At 41.5% G+C, this 16,632-nt stretch overlaps 4 protein-coding genes across 4 annotated transcripts in view; 1 reads left to right on the top strand and 3 right to left on the bottom strand.

The window, feature by feature from the left end:
- Positions 1–839, bottom strand: part of ubr3 (ubiquitin protein ligase E3 component n-recognin 3) — a 49,624-nt gene extending 48,785 nt beyond the window's left edge. Inside the window, exon 1 of the mRNA XM_080752541.1 lies at positions 405–839. Coding sequence (XP_080608667.1) covers positions 405–838 — 434 coding nt within the window. The 5' untranslated portion in view covers position 839. The remainder of the gene's footprint in view (positions 1–404) is intronic.
- Positions 840–8,217: 7,378 nt separating this feature from the next.
- mettl5 (methyltransferase 5, N6-adenosine) lies at positions 8,218–9,949 on the top strand. The gene is made up of 7 exons (XM_080752681.1): positions 8,218–8,399; positions 8,530–8,644; positions 8,849–9,033; positions 9,108–9,187; positions 9,261–9,312; positions 9,383–9,432; positions 9,875–9,949. Exons 1-7 carry the CDS (start codon positions 8,300–8,302, stop codon positions 9,914–9,916), a joined length of 624 nt encoding a protein of 207 aa, XP_080608807.1. The 5' UTR covers positions 8,218–8,299; the 3' UTR covers positions 9,917–9,949.
- Positions 9,543–13,233, bottom strand: ssb (small RNA binding exonuclease protection factor La). The gene is made up of 12 exons (XM_080752646.1): positions 13,135–13,233; positions 12,420–12,486; positions 12,230–12,333; positions 11,761–11,935; positions 11,567–11,674; positions 11,381–11,484; positions 11,094–11,165; positions 10,965–11,007; positions 10,671–10,811; positions 10,402–10,588; positions 10,173–10,307; positions 9,543–10,093 (listed from the first exon to the last, which is right to left on the bottom strand). The coding sequence occupies exons 2-12, from the start codon at positions 12,477–12,479 to the stop codon at positions 10,005–10,007; spliced, it is 1,218 nt and encodes a 405-aa protein (XP_080608772.1). The 5' UTR covers positions 12,480–12,486; positions 13,135–13,233; the 3' UTR covers positions 9,543–10,004.
- Positions 13,234–14,461: 1,228 nt separating this feature from the next.
- klhl23 (kelch-like family member 23) lies at positions 14,462–16,423 on the bottom strand (the record flags this gene model as incomplete). Its single annotated transcript, XM_080752790.1, has 3 exons — positions 14,462–14,772; positions 14,933–15,085; positions 15,202–16,423. The coding sequence occupies 3 exons, from the start codon at positions 16,421–16,423 to the stop codon at positions 14,462–14,464; spliced, it is 1,686 nt and encodes a 561-aa protein (XP_080608916.1).
- Between the last annotated feature and the right edge of the window lie 209 nt (positions 16,424–16,632).

Genomic DNA, 16,632 nt, shown 5'->3' with positions numbered 1-16,632 from the left:
GTGTACTGTCATGAAACTGTACTTTTTCCTATGCAACCTTCTAATAAATTCTTCAATCAATCTAAACATTCAATTATGGGTAGGCCAATGTACTGTAAGCTCTGCTGTCACTGTCAGCAATGCTGATTGTAATGATGTTTTAAGCATCATCATTAGTAGCTAGCTTAGGTAACATGAATATTTGACTTGTCATGATTTTCTACCGGGAGATATAGTAATTGAAATATTTAATTGCTGATATTAATTAGCTCCAGGAATAGTGTCAGAACTCTCTTGGGGATAATGTTGTTAGCTGTGTAGCTTAGTGACGTTAGCTACCGTGGTAACATTAGTTAGCATGTTTGCATTCAAGACCTGTCAAGCAGCAGCTAGCGTTAGCATAGCTAGCTTTAGCCTTTACTTACCCACTCTCTCGCATGACATTACTATCTCCACAGTCACAGGCCCCGCCAGCCTGGCTCCTGAACATATTGAAATCATGGCCCGTGTGGTCTCCATTATTAAAGCACTCGGCGCACAGTGACATGCATGGAGAAATGCCACAGGTCCGACATCGATATGCCACGAAATTTGCAGTCCACACCAACCCGCACAGAGTAGCGTTATCATAGGAGCGGACCGTTTTGCAGAACTCCTCGAACGACTCGCCTCCTGCGATCAGACATTTACACCAGTCCAGAGCCTCGGTGTCTGTCGCCGGGTTCTCGGGGTTCAGGACAGAATCGAGCAGTTCACTGAGTTGTCGCACACCGGAGCTGTTGTCAGTCCGGTTTAGGTCTGCCTTCAGCTGGGTGGCAGTAGCCTTCTTGTCCCGGCGTAGCAGCGACGCCGCCATCATGCACTCTGGCTTGTTGTCCACAAATTTATTTTTGTTGTCTTGTTGCCATGTTCTCGGGCTTTCTCGCGATACAACCACAGACGAATCGACCTCGTAGGTAGTAATGTATTCAACAGCTCTCTCTCTCTCTCTCTCTCTCTCTCTCTCTCTGTGTGTGTGTGTGTGTGTGTGTGTGTGTGTGTGTGTGTGTGTGTGTGTGTGTGTGTGTGTGTGTGTGTGTGTGTGTGTGTGTGTGTGCGTGCGTGCGTGTGCTGTGCGTGCGTGCGTGCGTGCGTGTGTAGAATACTAGTAAGACGCCTCAGGGCGACATGCGACCCCATGTGATGTATATCAGACCAGGCAGAACGTGCCCATATATGGGCATTACCAAATATGGGCTTTCCCAGATATGCCCATATTTATCACATCGGGACAGGGATCTCCATATATGGGCATAGAACAGACAAGGACGTAATTAATTTGCAAGTGTGATCTGGGAATGCCCTTAATATTGATGACACTGGGACAGGGTTCTCCATATGGGCATAAAACAGACAAGGACGTAATTAATTTGCAAGTGTGATCTGGGAATGCCCATATATGGGCATGTTCTGACATCACATTGTCGACTATATATGGGCATAGAAGGGACATCAAGCCAGATCGTGAGGTCACAGTGACATCAGAGCATGATGTCAGAGTGATGTCACAGTGACAATGGAACCAATAGACTGTAAAAATGTGCACGGACTGACGGAAGGACTGACTGAACAGACAGACAAGCTACGACATTTCTCATGGTATACCGCGACCTTCGGTCACAATAATGTATATAGGCCTATGTACAGATCCATCCATCTAAAAAAAATAGAATATTGTGTAAAAGTACATTTTCTTGAAACTTTCATATATTCTATACATTCAGTGAATTATTTTTGCTATTTATCATGAATATCAATATCAATATCAATCTCTCTCTCTCTCTCTCTCTCTCTCTCTCTCTCTCTATATATATATATATATATATATATATATATATAGAAACCTATATATATATTAGGGGTGCCACGGTTCACGGTATAAAACCGAACCGTACGGTACGCCCTGCACGGTTCAATATGCCTTTATGAACCGCGGACTTTCGGTTTTGCAATTAATTAATTTCTTACAGCTGGACAGCCACTGTGCATCGTGTACAAGACAATCTCCACTAAACCCCGAGTTACATGCCCCGGTCTAGGGGGTAAGGATATGTAACATAAATAAGGCAAATGGTAGGTGAAAGAAGTATTTTTATTAAACTTCTCTTGTTTTCGTGGGTGTTTTTAAGAATGTATTTACAACATATTTACAAACAAATAAATGAGTTTACAAAAATAAGGGAACACTTTAACAATAACAGAATATAACTACCATGCAAAGCAAGGAAATAAACAAAAGAACTAAACCCTGATCTTATATTTAACCTCTAAATAAACTAAACTAACCCCAAATCAAAATTACAGTAATGGTTCTAAACTAACTTAGCTACTCTCAGTTAACCTGTCCAAAATTAGGCTTTTACAACAAGCTGGCAATGGTAGTCAATGTCAAACAAAAGGCCACAACCTAGTTGTGGGTTTAAACAAGGTCAAGTTCCCAATGTTCTCAAAACTCACAGAGGTAAGAATGCTATAAGCTAAGCAGGTTCTAAAGCTACACAAGGCAGAGGGAAACTACTATGAAGTAGCTCCCAAACAAGTTGCAGCATGTGAGTGGCAGTATGAAGGTGGACAGCATGTTTCCCCATGGGCAGGGAGAAACATACTGACAAGGAGCTTCTTCTTCTTCTTCTTCTATTCGGGTTTATTGGCGGTTGGCAAACAAACTTGTGCATTACCGCCACCTACTTGACTCTTAGTATAACATGAATATGGTAACTATTTACATTAAAACACCCCCAGTGATCCCCTTCTTGTGTTAACCACCAGTCTACCCAGACCCATTGGCCTGGGCTGTCGCAAACCCTTCCCTCAGGGTACAGTCAATGTCCTCTCCACTTATGTTCCCTATATCCAAAAATCTTCTGGCCGCGTCCAATATCATCTTTATCCTTTCGGATTTTCCTTTCATCTCCACTGCACAGTTAATTACCATGGCGATGAACGCCAGGAAGTTTCTTTTGTCCATACTAATGGTTTGCACATCTTCATTTCTCTTTACATCCATTTCATGTTTAGTTTCCCTTTGCTCGTTTCTCTCAACTCTCTTTATTGCTTCTGCATAAGTTACCCTTGTGTTTTCTCTAATCCTCTTCACTGTTAGTTCTTTTATCCTTCTAGGACACGTTGATGCCCCTGCATGGTGATTTCCTTTGCAATGAATGCACTCTGGCTCTTTTTCTTTCACACTGCACGACTCCTCACAGTTACTCTCCCCACATCTCCCACATTTCCTTTCTCCTCTACATACAGCAGCCGCATGCCCGTATTCTTGGCAACAAAAACATCGAAGGGGACCCTTCTCATATGGCCTGACCCTGTATGTTACATAGTCCGCATAAATTCTCTCCGGAAGTTCTCCATAGAACGTTAAGCAAACTGACAGGCTCGGCTCCATTTTTCCTTCCCTGAATCGCTTCATCCTTCTTGCCTTCTTGACTCCGTTAATTTCTTCAAATGTTTCTGCATCCACTTTCAGTGGCACCCCACTTATCACTCCGACGCTGTTTGACTTTACTCCCAGTTCAAAGCACTCCACTCTGTGGCCGTCAAATTTCCTGATGCTTAAAACACCAAACATCTGCTTTTCTGACACACACTCGACTACCACAATACCACTTCTAGCTAACCTGAGCGATTTCACCTCTCCTACCTTTCCTCCCACAAACTTTGCCACGCTGTGATAGTCCTTAAAGATCCCATCAATTTTTGACACTGCTCTTATTCCAACTACAAACTTTCTTTCCTGACTGTCTTCACTTGTGACGTTGTTTTCTTTCCTAGTTTTTTTCCGTTTCTTTCCTCTTCCCCTCTCATCCTCATCATCATCCATTTGAATTTCGCTCTCTTCCGTGTTCTCTTCGCTCTCTGCCAGCTCCTCCTCACTGCTGTACGCCTTCGGGATCTTGACAGCCGCCATGACTCCTCTCCACCTCTGACAAGGAGCTTCTTCTTCTTCTTCTTCTATTCGGGTTTATTGGCGGTTGGCAAACAAACTTGTGCATTACCGCCACCTACTTGACTCTTAGTATAACATGAATACGGTAACTATTTACATTAAAACACCCCCAGTGATCCCCTTCTTGTGTTAACCACCAGTCTACCCAGACCCATTGGCCTGGGCTGTCGCAAACCCTTCCCTCAGGGTACAGTCAATGTCCTCTCCACTTATGTTCCCTATATCCAAAAATCTTCTGGCCGCGTCCAATATCATCTTTATCCTTTCGGATTTTCCTTTCATCTCCACTGCACAGTTAATTACCATGGCGATGAACGCCAGGAAGTTTCTTTTGTCCATACTAATGGTTTGCACATCGTCATTTCTCTTTACATCCATTTCATGTTTAGTTTCCCTTTGCTCGTTTCTCTCAACTCTCTTTATTGCTTCTGCATAAGTTACCCTTGTGTTTTCTCTAATCCTCTTCACTGTTAGTTCTTTTATCCTTCTAGGACACGTTGATGCCCCTGCATGGTGATTTCCTTTGCAATGAATGCACTCTGGCTCTTTTTCTTTCACACTGCACGACTCCTCACAGTTACTCTCCCCACATCTCCCACATTTCCTTTCTCCTCTACATACAGCAGCCGCATGCCCGTATTCTTGGCAACAAAAACATTGAAGGGGACCCTTCTCATATGGCCTGACCCTGTATGTTACATAGTCCGCATAAATTCTCTCCGGAAGTTCTCCATAGAACGTTAAGCAAACTGACAGGCTCGGCTCCATTTTTCCTTCCCTGAATCGCTTCATCCTTCTTGACTCCGTTAATTTCTTCAAACGTTTCTGCATCCACTGTCAGTGGCACCCCACTTATCACTCCGACGCTGTTTGACTTTACTCCCAGTTCAAAGCACTCCACTCTGTGGCCGTCAAATTTCCTGATGCTTAAAACACCAAACATCTGCTTTTCTGACACACACTCGACTACCACAATACCACTTCTAGCTAACCTGAGCGATTTCACCTCTCCTACCTTTCCTCCCACAAACTTTGCCACGCTGTGATAGTCCTTAAAGATCCCATCAATTTTTGACACTGCTCTTATTCCAACTACAAACTTTCTTTCCTGACTTTCTTCACTTGTGGCGTTGTTTTCTTTCCTAGTTTTTTTCCGTTTCTTTCCTCTTCCCCTCTCATCCTCATCATCATCCATTTGAATTTCGCTCTCTTCCGTGTTCTCTTCGCTCTCTGCCAACTCCTCCTCACTGCTGTACGCCTTCGGGATCTTGACAGCCGCCATGACTCTTTACCAACTCCATCGATCCTGACAAGGAGCTCAGGTGTGGCAGCTCTTTTATATGGGAGGCTGTCTTGCGATTGGTTCAGGCTGGAGGAGGGCGTAGCTCTTCATCCAGGTAGGTCTCCTCCCACTCCACACAGGACCTGAACTGACACTGGAGTTAGTATAGGCTACACAAGCCTGCAATATTGGGAATATACTAAATAACTAGAAGATAAAGACACATAATAGAACTAGGATAATTACAGGGATGTAACACCCCGCTCCGCGAGTAAACACGCACTAATGTCCAATCACCGTAGCCCTCCTACTCTGTAACAAGAGCGACATTCACACTCGCAGCTTTTATATGGGAGGCTGTCTTGCGATTGGTTCAGGCTGGAGGAGGGCGTAGCTCTTCATCCAGGTAGGTCTCCTCCCACTCCACACAGGACCTGAACTGACACTGGAGTTAGTATAGGCTACACAAGCCTGCAATATTGGGAATATACTAAATAACTAGAAGATAAAGACACATAATAGAACTAGGATAATTACAGGGATGTAACACCCCTCTCCGCGAGTAAACACGCACTAATGTCCAATCACCGTAGCCCTCCTACTCTGTAACAAGAGCGACATTCACACTCGCAGCAGAGCAGAGCAGTTGAGTCCTCACAGAGATGGAAAAACAAAACGAAGCCAGTCTTGGTAGTCGCTAAACTGTGCAGTGCGGAGCGCACGCACTGTAGGCTAGTTGTTGTAACATGGAGAACAAGTCCAGGAGAATCTGCTTGTTGTTGTTAGTCCCATACATCATTACAGACTGTTTTTAGACTGGCCATAGCAGGCAGCGTTAGCAAGCAACAAAGCCAAACGTAGCGTAGCCCCTAGCTCTGGTCCATAGCGTTAGTGGAGTTCTCCCTAACGCTATGTTCCTCTACCTCCGTATTCCTTGGCAAAACCGGAAAACCCCGCCGTCTGGTCCGAAAATAACAAAAACTATTTCGCCCCTCATCAAACCAAAGGTATCAGTGGACAGTTGAAAGCTTACTCTACTTAGTGGACGCGGGCTGAGCCCCCCACCACACGATTAAAATACATTTCTAGGGCAAAATGAAAAATATTCTACCGGATGGAGACTCCATTTCTTCTCGTTTTTCACTATTTGTCGTCGCCATCAAGGTGCCAACTCACTACTGCCGCGCAGGTCAGAGGACCGAATTACACTGAGCATTAGTCTCACTGGGTGTTATTCAGTCTCACTGGGTGTTATTCAACTCTGCGACGTTGGAAGCGCTGTTTCGTAAAAACCTGGAAGAGCGTCTCCATCCGGTGGAATATTTTTCATTTTGCCCTAGAAATGTATTTTAATCATGTGGTGGGGGGCTCAGACCTCGTCCACTAAGTAGAGTAAGCTTTCAACGGTCCACTGATACCTTTGGTTTGATGAGGGGCGAAACAGTTTTTGTTATTTTTGGACCAGACGGCGGGGTGTTCCGGTTTTGCCAAGGAATACGGAGGTAGAGGAACATAGCGTTAGGGAGAACTCCACTAACGCTATGGACCAGAGCTACGTAGCCCCCAGCCAGTGTCAGACACCCGCTTGTCTCAGTGGCTGCATAGTGGAGGGACAACGCATGGTGTGCTGCCATGTCTGATTATTATTAGCCACGTTGAGCTTGTTTTTATGTAAAGTTGCTTGTATGCTAAATAATGGTGGATGCGGTGGTGAGCTTGTAGATCGGCTCGGCCACTTTCAAATAGCCAACCTATATAGGTTTAAAGACCTCATGTGGCCTATATTCACTTATTTAAGCCTTGTTTTCATAGACCTGGTTGCTTATTCCTCTCGCAAAATCTGGCGGTAACCGGTCTTCTCGCCAAAAATCCAACTCGCCAAATTGTCCACACTCATTGGGCAGGCTTGTCAATGCTCCTGGATTTCCCAGGATGATTGGCAATTACATCTACTATGTTAAATATTTTCTGGGGGAGGACCCCCAGATGAGAAGTCATTATTAAGGATGTCTTACTTTGCTTCAGTCATCAAATCTGTACACCTACATTTGGCATTTTAAGGCTGAAATTGTACCCATGCTAGTAAAGCAAGCCTGATAAAAGTATCAAACATGCACAAAATTCAACAGAACACAGGAAAATATATCTGTTAAGAAGTTTTGGGGGAAGGACCACCAGACCCCTGTTGGGGAGTTCCGTGCACCCCCTAAAAAATAAATCTCCTGGATTCTCCTGGACTGACAGTCCAATGTTGACAACCCTGTTCATTGGAGGTGTCCTAGCAAGTTGATTTGGCGAGTTGGAAATTTGGCGAGTGAACCTGTATTCAATCTGGCAACACAGTGAACACACTCACACTCGTCTATTTTGGTTATAGTAATGACTGAAAACTTACAGAAGCTATTTGCTCAAGCTTGAAGCCTACTATAGTATCTCTTGTTGTGTGCAAAACAATTTGTTCATAAATAAAGCACCTTGTAACTGAAGACGATGGCCAATAGGCCTATTGATGATAATGATAATAGAAAAGAAAATCTTTTTTCCCCCTTTTTATTTTAATTTTATATTGTTATTTTTTTTGACCCACGTTAAGGCTAAGAGGCACTGTCATAATTCAATTTGCTTAGAAGCAAAATAAAAAGAGATTTTTGGAAAGTCAAACTTTTTTTTTAATGGAAAACACGTACCGAACCGTACCGAAACCGTGACCCCAAAACCGAGGTACGAACCGAACCGTGGACTACACGAACCGTGGCACCCCTAATATATATATAGCAATTCATTTGTATCATGATTTGGACCCATTTTTAGTGTGAAATTTCTTCTGATGCGAGGTTAGTGCAAGGGGCTGGGGGACGTGGAACCAACATGATGCGTAGCGATTTCGCCTGGGTTTGTTTTGTTGATGCACACTTGTGCGTCTGCGGAAGTCGGTCTTCTTTTTCAGCTCAACCATGCTCCAAACCAAGAACACTTTGTTGTGATTCTCTGAACGGGTCTATTCAGATTTGAAAACAACCGATTTGAATACAACAAAAAACATGAAATTGAAAGAATTAGAAAGCTGCCTTCAACAAGTGGATGTATTTGAAAACCCGAAGATCCTCCTTGAACAGTATCCAACCAGTCCTCATATTGCAGGTGGGGTGGTACCGTGTTGTCAGTAGTATTCAAAATTAAATTGTTAAGATACTTTAACAAATGTTTAAGATCAAGATTTGGTAAATTTTGCAACTGCAAAGTAGCGTTACATTTCTCTATTTGTTAACAGCATGCATGCTGTACACAATCCACAATACATTTGATGACATCGAGGGAAAACTGGTCGCAGATTTGGGATGTGGATGTGGAGTTCTCAGCATTGGAGCGGCGATGCTTGATGCGGGGCAAGTATCCCACAATAATAGCCATTATAAACAAGCTATTTGGCATTGGCCCACCACACATAACAATAAAAACAGGCATAAAGGTTATTGCCATTGCATTGTTGAAACAGACAAATATACCAAACTGTTGTGCTGTTTATCAGCCATTAAAGAAATACAACCACGTTGCTTTACAATAAATCTAAACAGTCTTGTATATTTCAGCTTGTGTGTCGGCTTCGACGTTGATCACGAAGCTCTTGAGATCTTCAAAAGGAATGCAGAGGAATTTGAGATTCCAAATGTAGACTTGGTCCAATGTGACATGTGTTCCTTGGATGCAGAGGCCTTTGTCAACAAGTTTGACACTGTGATAATGAATCCTCCATTTGGCACTAAACACAACCAAGGTTAGTAGATCGGTTGATTCTATATAGATAGACTAGTTGTACCAGTGCAGTGGTTATGAACTCTATCATTTCAGGTATGGACATGAGGTTTCTCAGGAAAGCGTTGACGATGGCAACAACAGTGTATTCACTTCATAAAACATCAACACGAGATGTAAGTATTGTATACTTGTATGGTCAATATAGCAGTGTGCATTCAGTTGTCTAATTAATCGCCTGATCTGCAGCACATACAAAAGAAGGCTGGTGACTGGGCTGTGAAGATGGAAGTAATTGCAGGTGAGTGAAGCAATACTATTCACTTTAAGCATAATCTGGCCTAGATTAATCCTTTCCCCTCTCTTGACAGAACTCCGGTACGATTTGCCAGCTTCTTACAAGTTCCACAAAAAGAAATCGGTAATGTGATACCAACGAAACATGACTTTTGTAGTATTCTCAGTAATCAAGTATAGATAACGTAGCATGTAATATGATCCTGAAGTATGAAATGTAGTTAATTGACACAATTATGTACAAAAAAAAGTTTATTCACAAGAACTTAGAATCAAGTTAATGCTTTAACTAAACCAAGAATATGTGAGAATGCAATGGCACACAGGTCTTAATTGTCATGCAGATATTTTATATACAAAAAAAAAAACTAAAACATTGTGTGCTGAAACTAAATGACTGTCAAAGTCCAAGGAGCATTATCCATGTTTAACAAATTAAAAGGCAATCTCAGGAAAAACAAAATTAAAAGGAAATCTCGAAAAACATAAGCATGAAAAACATAGGTACATGTTTAAGAGGCACAATATACTGGGACTGAAAACTGACATTCCAAATTGTTCTCTAGGTTGACATCAAAGTGGACTTTCTACGGTTCTCCAAAGCATGACAATTCCACTGGAATGGACTTTTGCATTTTCCATGTAGCTTATATAATAAAAGCTTTTTTCAAAATAAATGTATGCGTAACCTCATAACTATGATCCATTGTTGGTTTTCACAACCTTTGCTGCTGGGGAATCGTCATTTCCTTCTAGTGCTCGCTTCTTTGGGCTTGGCAGTGGTGCTGAAAGACAAAATTTGGTTAAGTTTTTGAAAACGATTAATGCCTTGATGAACGTCTTAATTTCAGACCAATGTCTTACCATCCTCATCGTCGCTGTCAAATTTAGTCTTCTTGCCTTGGTAGTGTGTTCTGTCATTATCTCTGCCACCCCTTCCCCTTCTGCCTCCTCTTCCTCGGCCACCACCTCCCCGGCCACCTCCTCTTCCTCTACCGCCTGTTGAGTTTAGAAGTACAAGAGCACACATATCAAAGCATATACGTAGTCTAACCAATGTATTAAATTAACAAAGATGTTTGAAATAGTTCACCTTTGTTTTTATTCCTGCTGTGCATCTCCAGCTGGGTCTCAATGACCTTCTTCAACACATCTTTCTCAACATCTCCCTCAAGTACCTCCCATACCACATCATGGTCCTTTACTTGCAAAGTGCCTCCATTTGCTTCCTTTGCCTTATCAAAAGCCTCCTTTGCATTCCCATCAAAAAGCAGGGTGCCCTTCATGACAACAGATAATAATTAATTATGGAAGTATTTGTGGGGCAAGTCATTTGATGTCAATGGTGGACAGATGAATTACCTCTTTAGCACCCCTCGCAAAATCAACCCATTTAATTTTTCCATGCCCAGAGAACAATGCATGGAAATCCTCTCTTGAAACTTGTTCAAGTTCCCCTGAAAACTTCAGCAAGCAGCCCGTTTGTTCTTCCAAAAGCAGACCCTGCAAGTAAAATTAACGATTAATTCTGGCAATTTAAAACATTTTCATTTTGTGTGCACGTCTTTTTAACACATAACAGCATACTACTTTGTTTCAGTATACATACTGCATACTACAATGCAGCTTTTAAGCAGTGCAATAAGTTGATCTTACCATATCCTTCTCCTCGACATTTTTTTGCTTTTCATCCTTGTCCCTAGAAAATGAGGCATTTGCAATCAATCACATCGTACATTGAATATGCATTTCTATGGCACACAGGGGACATAGTGTTGTCCTTACTGTCTAGCTTTGGCCTTTGATTCTGCTTTGTGCTGTTTTCGCTCTTCTGCTTTCTTTGCATGATAGTCCTCTCTGAAAAAGAACAGCAAGAACAATTCTAATTAGACCAACTTGTTGAGCACAATCAAACATGGCTACCCATGCTTGTTCAACTTTTAAGTTATGAGCAAAACATTTCTCAATTCAAACACATTGCAAATGGAACAGATTTATTCTATTTTTATTTTAACCGTTAGCTGCAGCTTTCTGAATACAATACACATACTTTTATTTCCAATATTACCTACCTTGAAAGCACGATCATCTCGTTGTCCTTGTAAGATTTTATGTCTGAACGTTCTAGGAATTTTTTGGAGGATTCCTCAGTTTCAAAACACACGAACACTGAACCCTGTCAAAATAAGGAATGTCAGATTGTAATCATTTTGATACTTGCCCCAAAAAAAGGCCCCTGGGGGGGCGAGTTACTTTACCTTAAATTGCCGTTGCAGGGTTTTCCTCATCTGAACATTTTCTACAGAGCCTTTCCCATTCAACCACTCCAGAACCTCATCAAGGGTTGTCTCCAATGGAAACCCTTTCTAAACAGCACATAGAAAAGCCTTTCATTTAAAAGCATTGTCATAGATAGTTAAATACTTCTGTGTTGCATAAAAGTGTAACTTACAATGTACACAGATTTGTGTTTGACGGCATCTTTGTATTCATCGTTCAATTCCGGTAAGGGTTTGTCTGCAGACCTCCTGACCTTTGTCTTGTCGTCACTGACTTCCAGAAGTCCAGTCTTTGACTTTTGAAGAGCCGACACAATCATGTTGGGATCTGTGGTTAAACACTTTAGTCTAAGAAGAGTACAACAATGAATTAATGTGTATATATATATATATTGGATATTTTTAATGTTCAAAATGAAGGGAAGCCCACTTGAAATATATTCAACGTTAATGCACTATAGATTAATGGTAGAATGAATTTAAGCCAAACTATAATATACATACACATAAAATTAAAGTTATATTTGTTGCAAACTACTGAATGTGTGTCTTGTTTGCCGATTGCTGTGGCCATTTGGCCATAATAGTAAATCTAATGCTTTGTTTTTTTTATCATGGGACACATTTAAGTATAAAACAGACCTGTTAAATTTCAGCATGGTTTCCAAAGTCACCCAGCCATCATCGAGCTGCAGCTGTTCCTTTAGAAACTTGTCTCTTGGAAGGTTGTGGTCGCCAAAGTAATACTATAGTAAGAATTGAGATGACAGCATTATTACAATTATTGATATTGACAGCATCAACATGATTAATTATGACGTAACAAAATTACCTCCATCTGTCGAACCACTTGCTTCTCAACTGAAGACATTTCTTCTTGGGCTTCTGCCATGATTGTTCTGTGATGTAAAGAACAATCGCGCATGAGAGGGTGAAAATGACTCAATATTTCTACAATGTCACTCTGATTTAAGACAATCACGTTTCAGCTAGTAACACGCCCCATCTAACTTGTAAACAGATTAAATGTAGGATACAAATACATTTGTTTCTCATTACAGCCAGGCCGTTATGTATTTGTATTATTTATTTATTTGTTTGTTTGTACAAATCAAAGCATGAATTATAAAAACCCTGAATCATTACGAACTACGAAGTGATGGCTACGAGGCTGCAGCCAGCATGCTGATGCTGCAACCGGCATGCTAGCTCATTTGGCTAATCTGCTAGCTCTTGCCGTGCTGACTCGAGTGTTTGATTTGACCACATATACGTTGTCATCATATATTACGGCACTTATGGTCATTTTCCAAATATCACGAATTACTTTAACCAAGGTTCAATGTCTCGCATCCTTACCCAATCAAAAAGGTTGACATTCTGAACAAAATGGAACTTTAGCCGCCGCCGAGGACCACTAACCGACCAGGAGCGTTTAACCAACGTAGTCGTAGAACTACGTGGATTCCAAGTAGCCTGGTAAAACACATTTTACACAATTGAAGCTAAAGGTCAATACTTTAAATTAAAGGAAAGGCCATACTTACTTTGATGATCACGAATCCTCTTTTATTTCTATCCAAACTACTGCCAACTTATTTCCCCCTGCGTGTTTTTGCACGTTGTGTGAACGAGGAGGAACTGCGTGGCTCGGCGTGCTACGGAGTAGGTTGAGGATCAAACCAAACCACGAACACAAGGTCGCCTTTAAATACCGGTAGCTCTCATCATCATGCGCGTTTGGAAAGCATTTATAAAGGTTCAGATTATTTCATTATAGCCTAAGCTTGTGTTATTATCAATATAAATCTTATATGGTATTCTATTGTATTTGTTTATTTATACTTTTTTTAAACCAAATATGGAATCAATTAGACTCATTGTATGTATGAATTATATATTCTAATTCTACACACACACACACACGCACGCACGCACGCACACACACACACACACACACACACACACACACACACACACACACACGCCATTACTATATTTCTTCAGTAACAGCTGTCCAGCTTTTTATTAAACATTACATAAAATTCATGTTGGTCTGCTCATTTCTTTTGTCATTACTTCCAATTTCACTTGTCTATGCTGTATCCAGTGTATGAGTTTTCTCGGAGGTTTTTTTTTTTTTTTACAACCAAAATGTATTTTCTGTTTACTAAAGAGCTTGAGGAACAGGAGGAGGCCCTGTTACTGAACAAACAGTAATGATTGCTGATAAAACAAAATATGCCATGCCTTGTGGATAGGCCAGGAATCTGAATATAGGCCATTATTAATTAATGAATGTGTGCATTGAAAAGAAGGGCCTACAATAATTTAGCAATTTAAATTAGATAAAACATACAGTAGACTTCAAGCTGACAAACTGAACTTCAAACAGTTCATCCCAAAACAACCTTATCGCTCCTATCACTATTAATGTCAAAATGTTGGCTAGCTTACTGCAATACTTTGAGACAGGAATCACTCATTTCAATGATTTATTTTAGTCAAAATTACATTGCAGAAATATGGCTCTAGGGTAATAAAGAGACAGCTGGTGTCTCAGTGCTCTTTCTATTTACAATTAATACATTGTATAAATTTGAAATACAAAAGTAACTGAAATGAAAACGAATCAAACATTAACAAAAAGGTGGTGTATATGATGTGGCTGTAGGCCTACATGTTTTATAACCTGAAAACGTTTTGAGGAAAAAACAAAACAAGATTCTCCTGAGTTGGTGAGGTTATATAACCCTCTGTGGGGGTAACTATGACAAATATAGGCCATAGGCTACCTTTGCATGTCCTTTGCAATAAAAAGTAATGTTGTTAATATGGCACTGGCATATGGCATATTGTATTAAAGAATCAACACTAAACACTGTAAAAACAAACACATCCATGTGATCTGGCTGGGCTGGGGAGGGTTCCTACAATCTCCCACGTGTCCAGTTCAGGGTCATATTTCTCGATGCTCTGGAGATATGTCCCTTTTGAGTAGGAGTACCCCCCTGTCACATAAATACAACCGTTTATTACGACAGCCCCACACTCCATCCTTCTCTCCTTCATGACTGACATCGGCCTCCATTCGTTTCTCTCTGAGTCATAGCAGTCTGCGATGGACGTCTGTCCACCCACTAAATACAGGTTATTGTTGAGAGATACAGAGCAGAGGCCATACTCTGTGGGGGTAGGGGAAATCACATTGGACAATCAGTATTCATTACATAGTAATATCCTCAGATTTGTAAACTCACGGATAAATGAAAACAGATGATTTTACTGTATGTATGTATGTACAGTATCTGCTGCACTCTAAGTTAAATGTTCTCATACATGTACCTGGGTGAGGGCTTATAGTAACGATGCTCCACTCATTGACGTCTGGCCTATAAACCTGGATTTTTTCATAGGTGCAGCTTCCTCTGGATCCATAATGACCTCCAGTTACATAAATTCTGTCTCCCATTACGCAGGCAGTGGCATTGCCTACACCTTTGGGGAACAAGAAATCATTACATGTTTAGCTTCAGTTTATCATCACATCAGTCATGGTATATGGTTATCGTTATGAGATTAGTGTTTGTACACACAAGTCATATTTTGTATACCTTGTATCATCTTGGCCACAGCGAACCATCTCTTTTTTAAAGGATCATAAAATTCTGTCTCCTGAACGGCAGCCCCTCCTGTATATCCTCCAATGGCATAAATGCAGCCGTGTAAAGCCACAGAGCAATGGTAGTATCTAGCTGTAATCATGGGACATCCCTCTGTCCATTCATTGTAGTCACAGTTGTAGATTGAAACTGTGTCCAGAGACTCAATGGTGTTGGTCAGGTAACCACCTGTCACATAGATATTTCCTCCTAGTAAACTTACACTGTAGCTCTCTCTTCTGTGGTCCGGCATGTCCTTTCCCTGTGCCCATGTGTTGCTTATTGGATCCCATATGTGAACTTCAGAAAGGGGGTGCCAATAGTATCCTCCAATGATGTACATGCCTGAAGACATTTTCTTGCAATTTGCAGCCATTTCCTTGCAGCTGGACTTTAAAGCTTGAGTGATTATAGGTTTAAGCCCACCATTACCCAGTAAACATTGTCTTTGCATACCCAGAGTAGCCTTGAAGTAGCTCTCATCTAGCTCCAGATGGATGGAATGCAGCAGGTCCTTGACATGGCAAATACGCTTATCCAAGTCATAGGTGACCCAGTTGGCCACAGAATCTATCAGCAAGTCTTCCTTACATACATTGAGGTTCTTAGCAGCCAAAACTGATTTTAATTTGTCATGGTTCAGCTCAAGGAATTCTTCCTGGTGATTGAGCTCCTCAAACCTGCTGAGGATGACCCTGCGAGACTCCCTCTCCAGGGCAGGACAGACATGCAGCTGAGCAAAGGCATGTATGCCCAGGCAGTTGTCCACGTCCAGAAAACGACCAAGAAAGCCCTCGCATGCCTGCTTCAAGGAGTTGAACTGCAGAAGGTCAGCAGCTTCCAGCAGGCTCTGCACGCTGCTCTCAGTGATGCATACTTGAGCGGTGTAAATGTAGTTCACCAAGGCACCGAGAACCTCATGATCGACCCCGGTCATTTTGATAATATCATTTGACCGCTCTCTCATATCAGCTGTGAACATGGCTTTAAAATAGGAGCTCCGAGCGGACAGAACTGCCTTGTGACAGTGAAAAACCTGTCCCGTGGCACATTGCAGGGTCACGTCTGTAAACACACCATCCTCGTAGAATTTCTTCAGAGCACCCAACATCTCGCTGGCATGATCATTATCACAGAACTCGTATCTGTAGCTTCGGATCTGAATAGCTGACATGGCAACTGTAAAAAAGAAAAGGAAACAAAATACACTTGAATGGCTTAATAAACGCGAGGATTATTGATGACCTAGGCTTCATAAGCGGATAACATTTAAGTGGAGTAGGTGCCTATCAAATTCGCAATCATTTAATAGCAATCTTGTGTCATTACCGATTGTTGCTTTTTAAATAACGTAAATAACTCCTTCATTAAATGTTCCTTATA

This window comes from Nannobrachium achirus, assembly GCF_963921795.1.
Source record: "Nannobrachium achirus genome assembly, chromosome: 22".
Classification (NCBI taxonomy): Eukaryota; Metazoa; Chordata; class Actinopteri; order Myctophiformes; family Myctophidae; genus Nannobrachium; species Nannobrachium achirus.
The sequence above is the reverse complement of the archived record's forward strand: the minus strand, read 5'-3'. Positions and strand labels throughout refer to the sequence as shown.

What these genes read in the sequence shown, in the direction of transcription:
- mettl5 (XM_080752681.1), top strand. Translation starts at nt 8,300, where the DNA reads ATGAAATTGAAAGAATTAGAAAGCTGCCTTCAACAAGTGGATGTATTT. An exon ending in GCGGCGATGCTTGATGCGGG is followed by an intron (nt 8,645 to 8,848) that starts GCAAGTATCCCA and finishes TGTATATTTCAG; the next exon opens with CTTGTGTGTCGGCTTCGACG. An exon ending in AGTTCCACAAAAAGAAATCG is followed by an intron (nt 9,433 to 9,874) that starts GTAATGTGATAC and finishes ATTGTTCTCTAG; the next exon opens with GTTGACATCAAAGTGGACTT.
- ssb (XM_080752646.1), bottom strand. Translation starts at nt 12,479, where the DNA reads ATGGCAGAAGCCCAAGAAGAAATGTCTTCAGTTGAGAAGCAAGTGGTT. An exon ending in GAGATGATCGTGCTTTCAAG is followed by an intron (nt 11,166 to 11,380) that starts GTAGGTAATATT and finishes GTTCTTTTTCAG; the next exon opens with AGAGGACTATCATGCAAAGA. An exon ending in TGACAGCGACGATGAGGATG is followed by an intron (nt 10,094 to 10,172) that starts GTAAGACATTGG and finishes TTTGTCTTTCAG; the next exon opens with CACCACTGCCAAGCCCAAAG.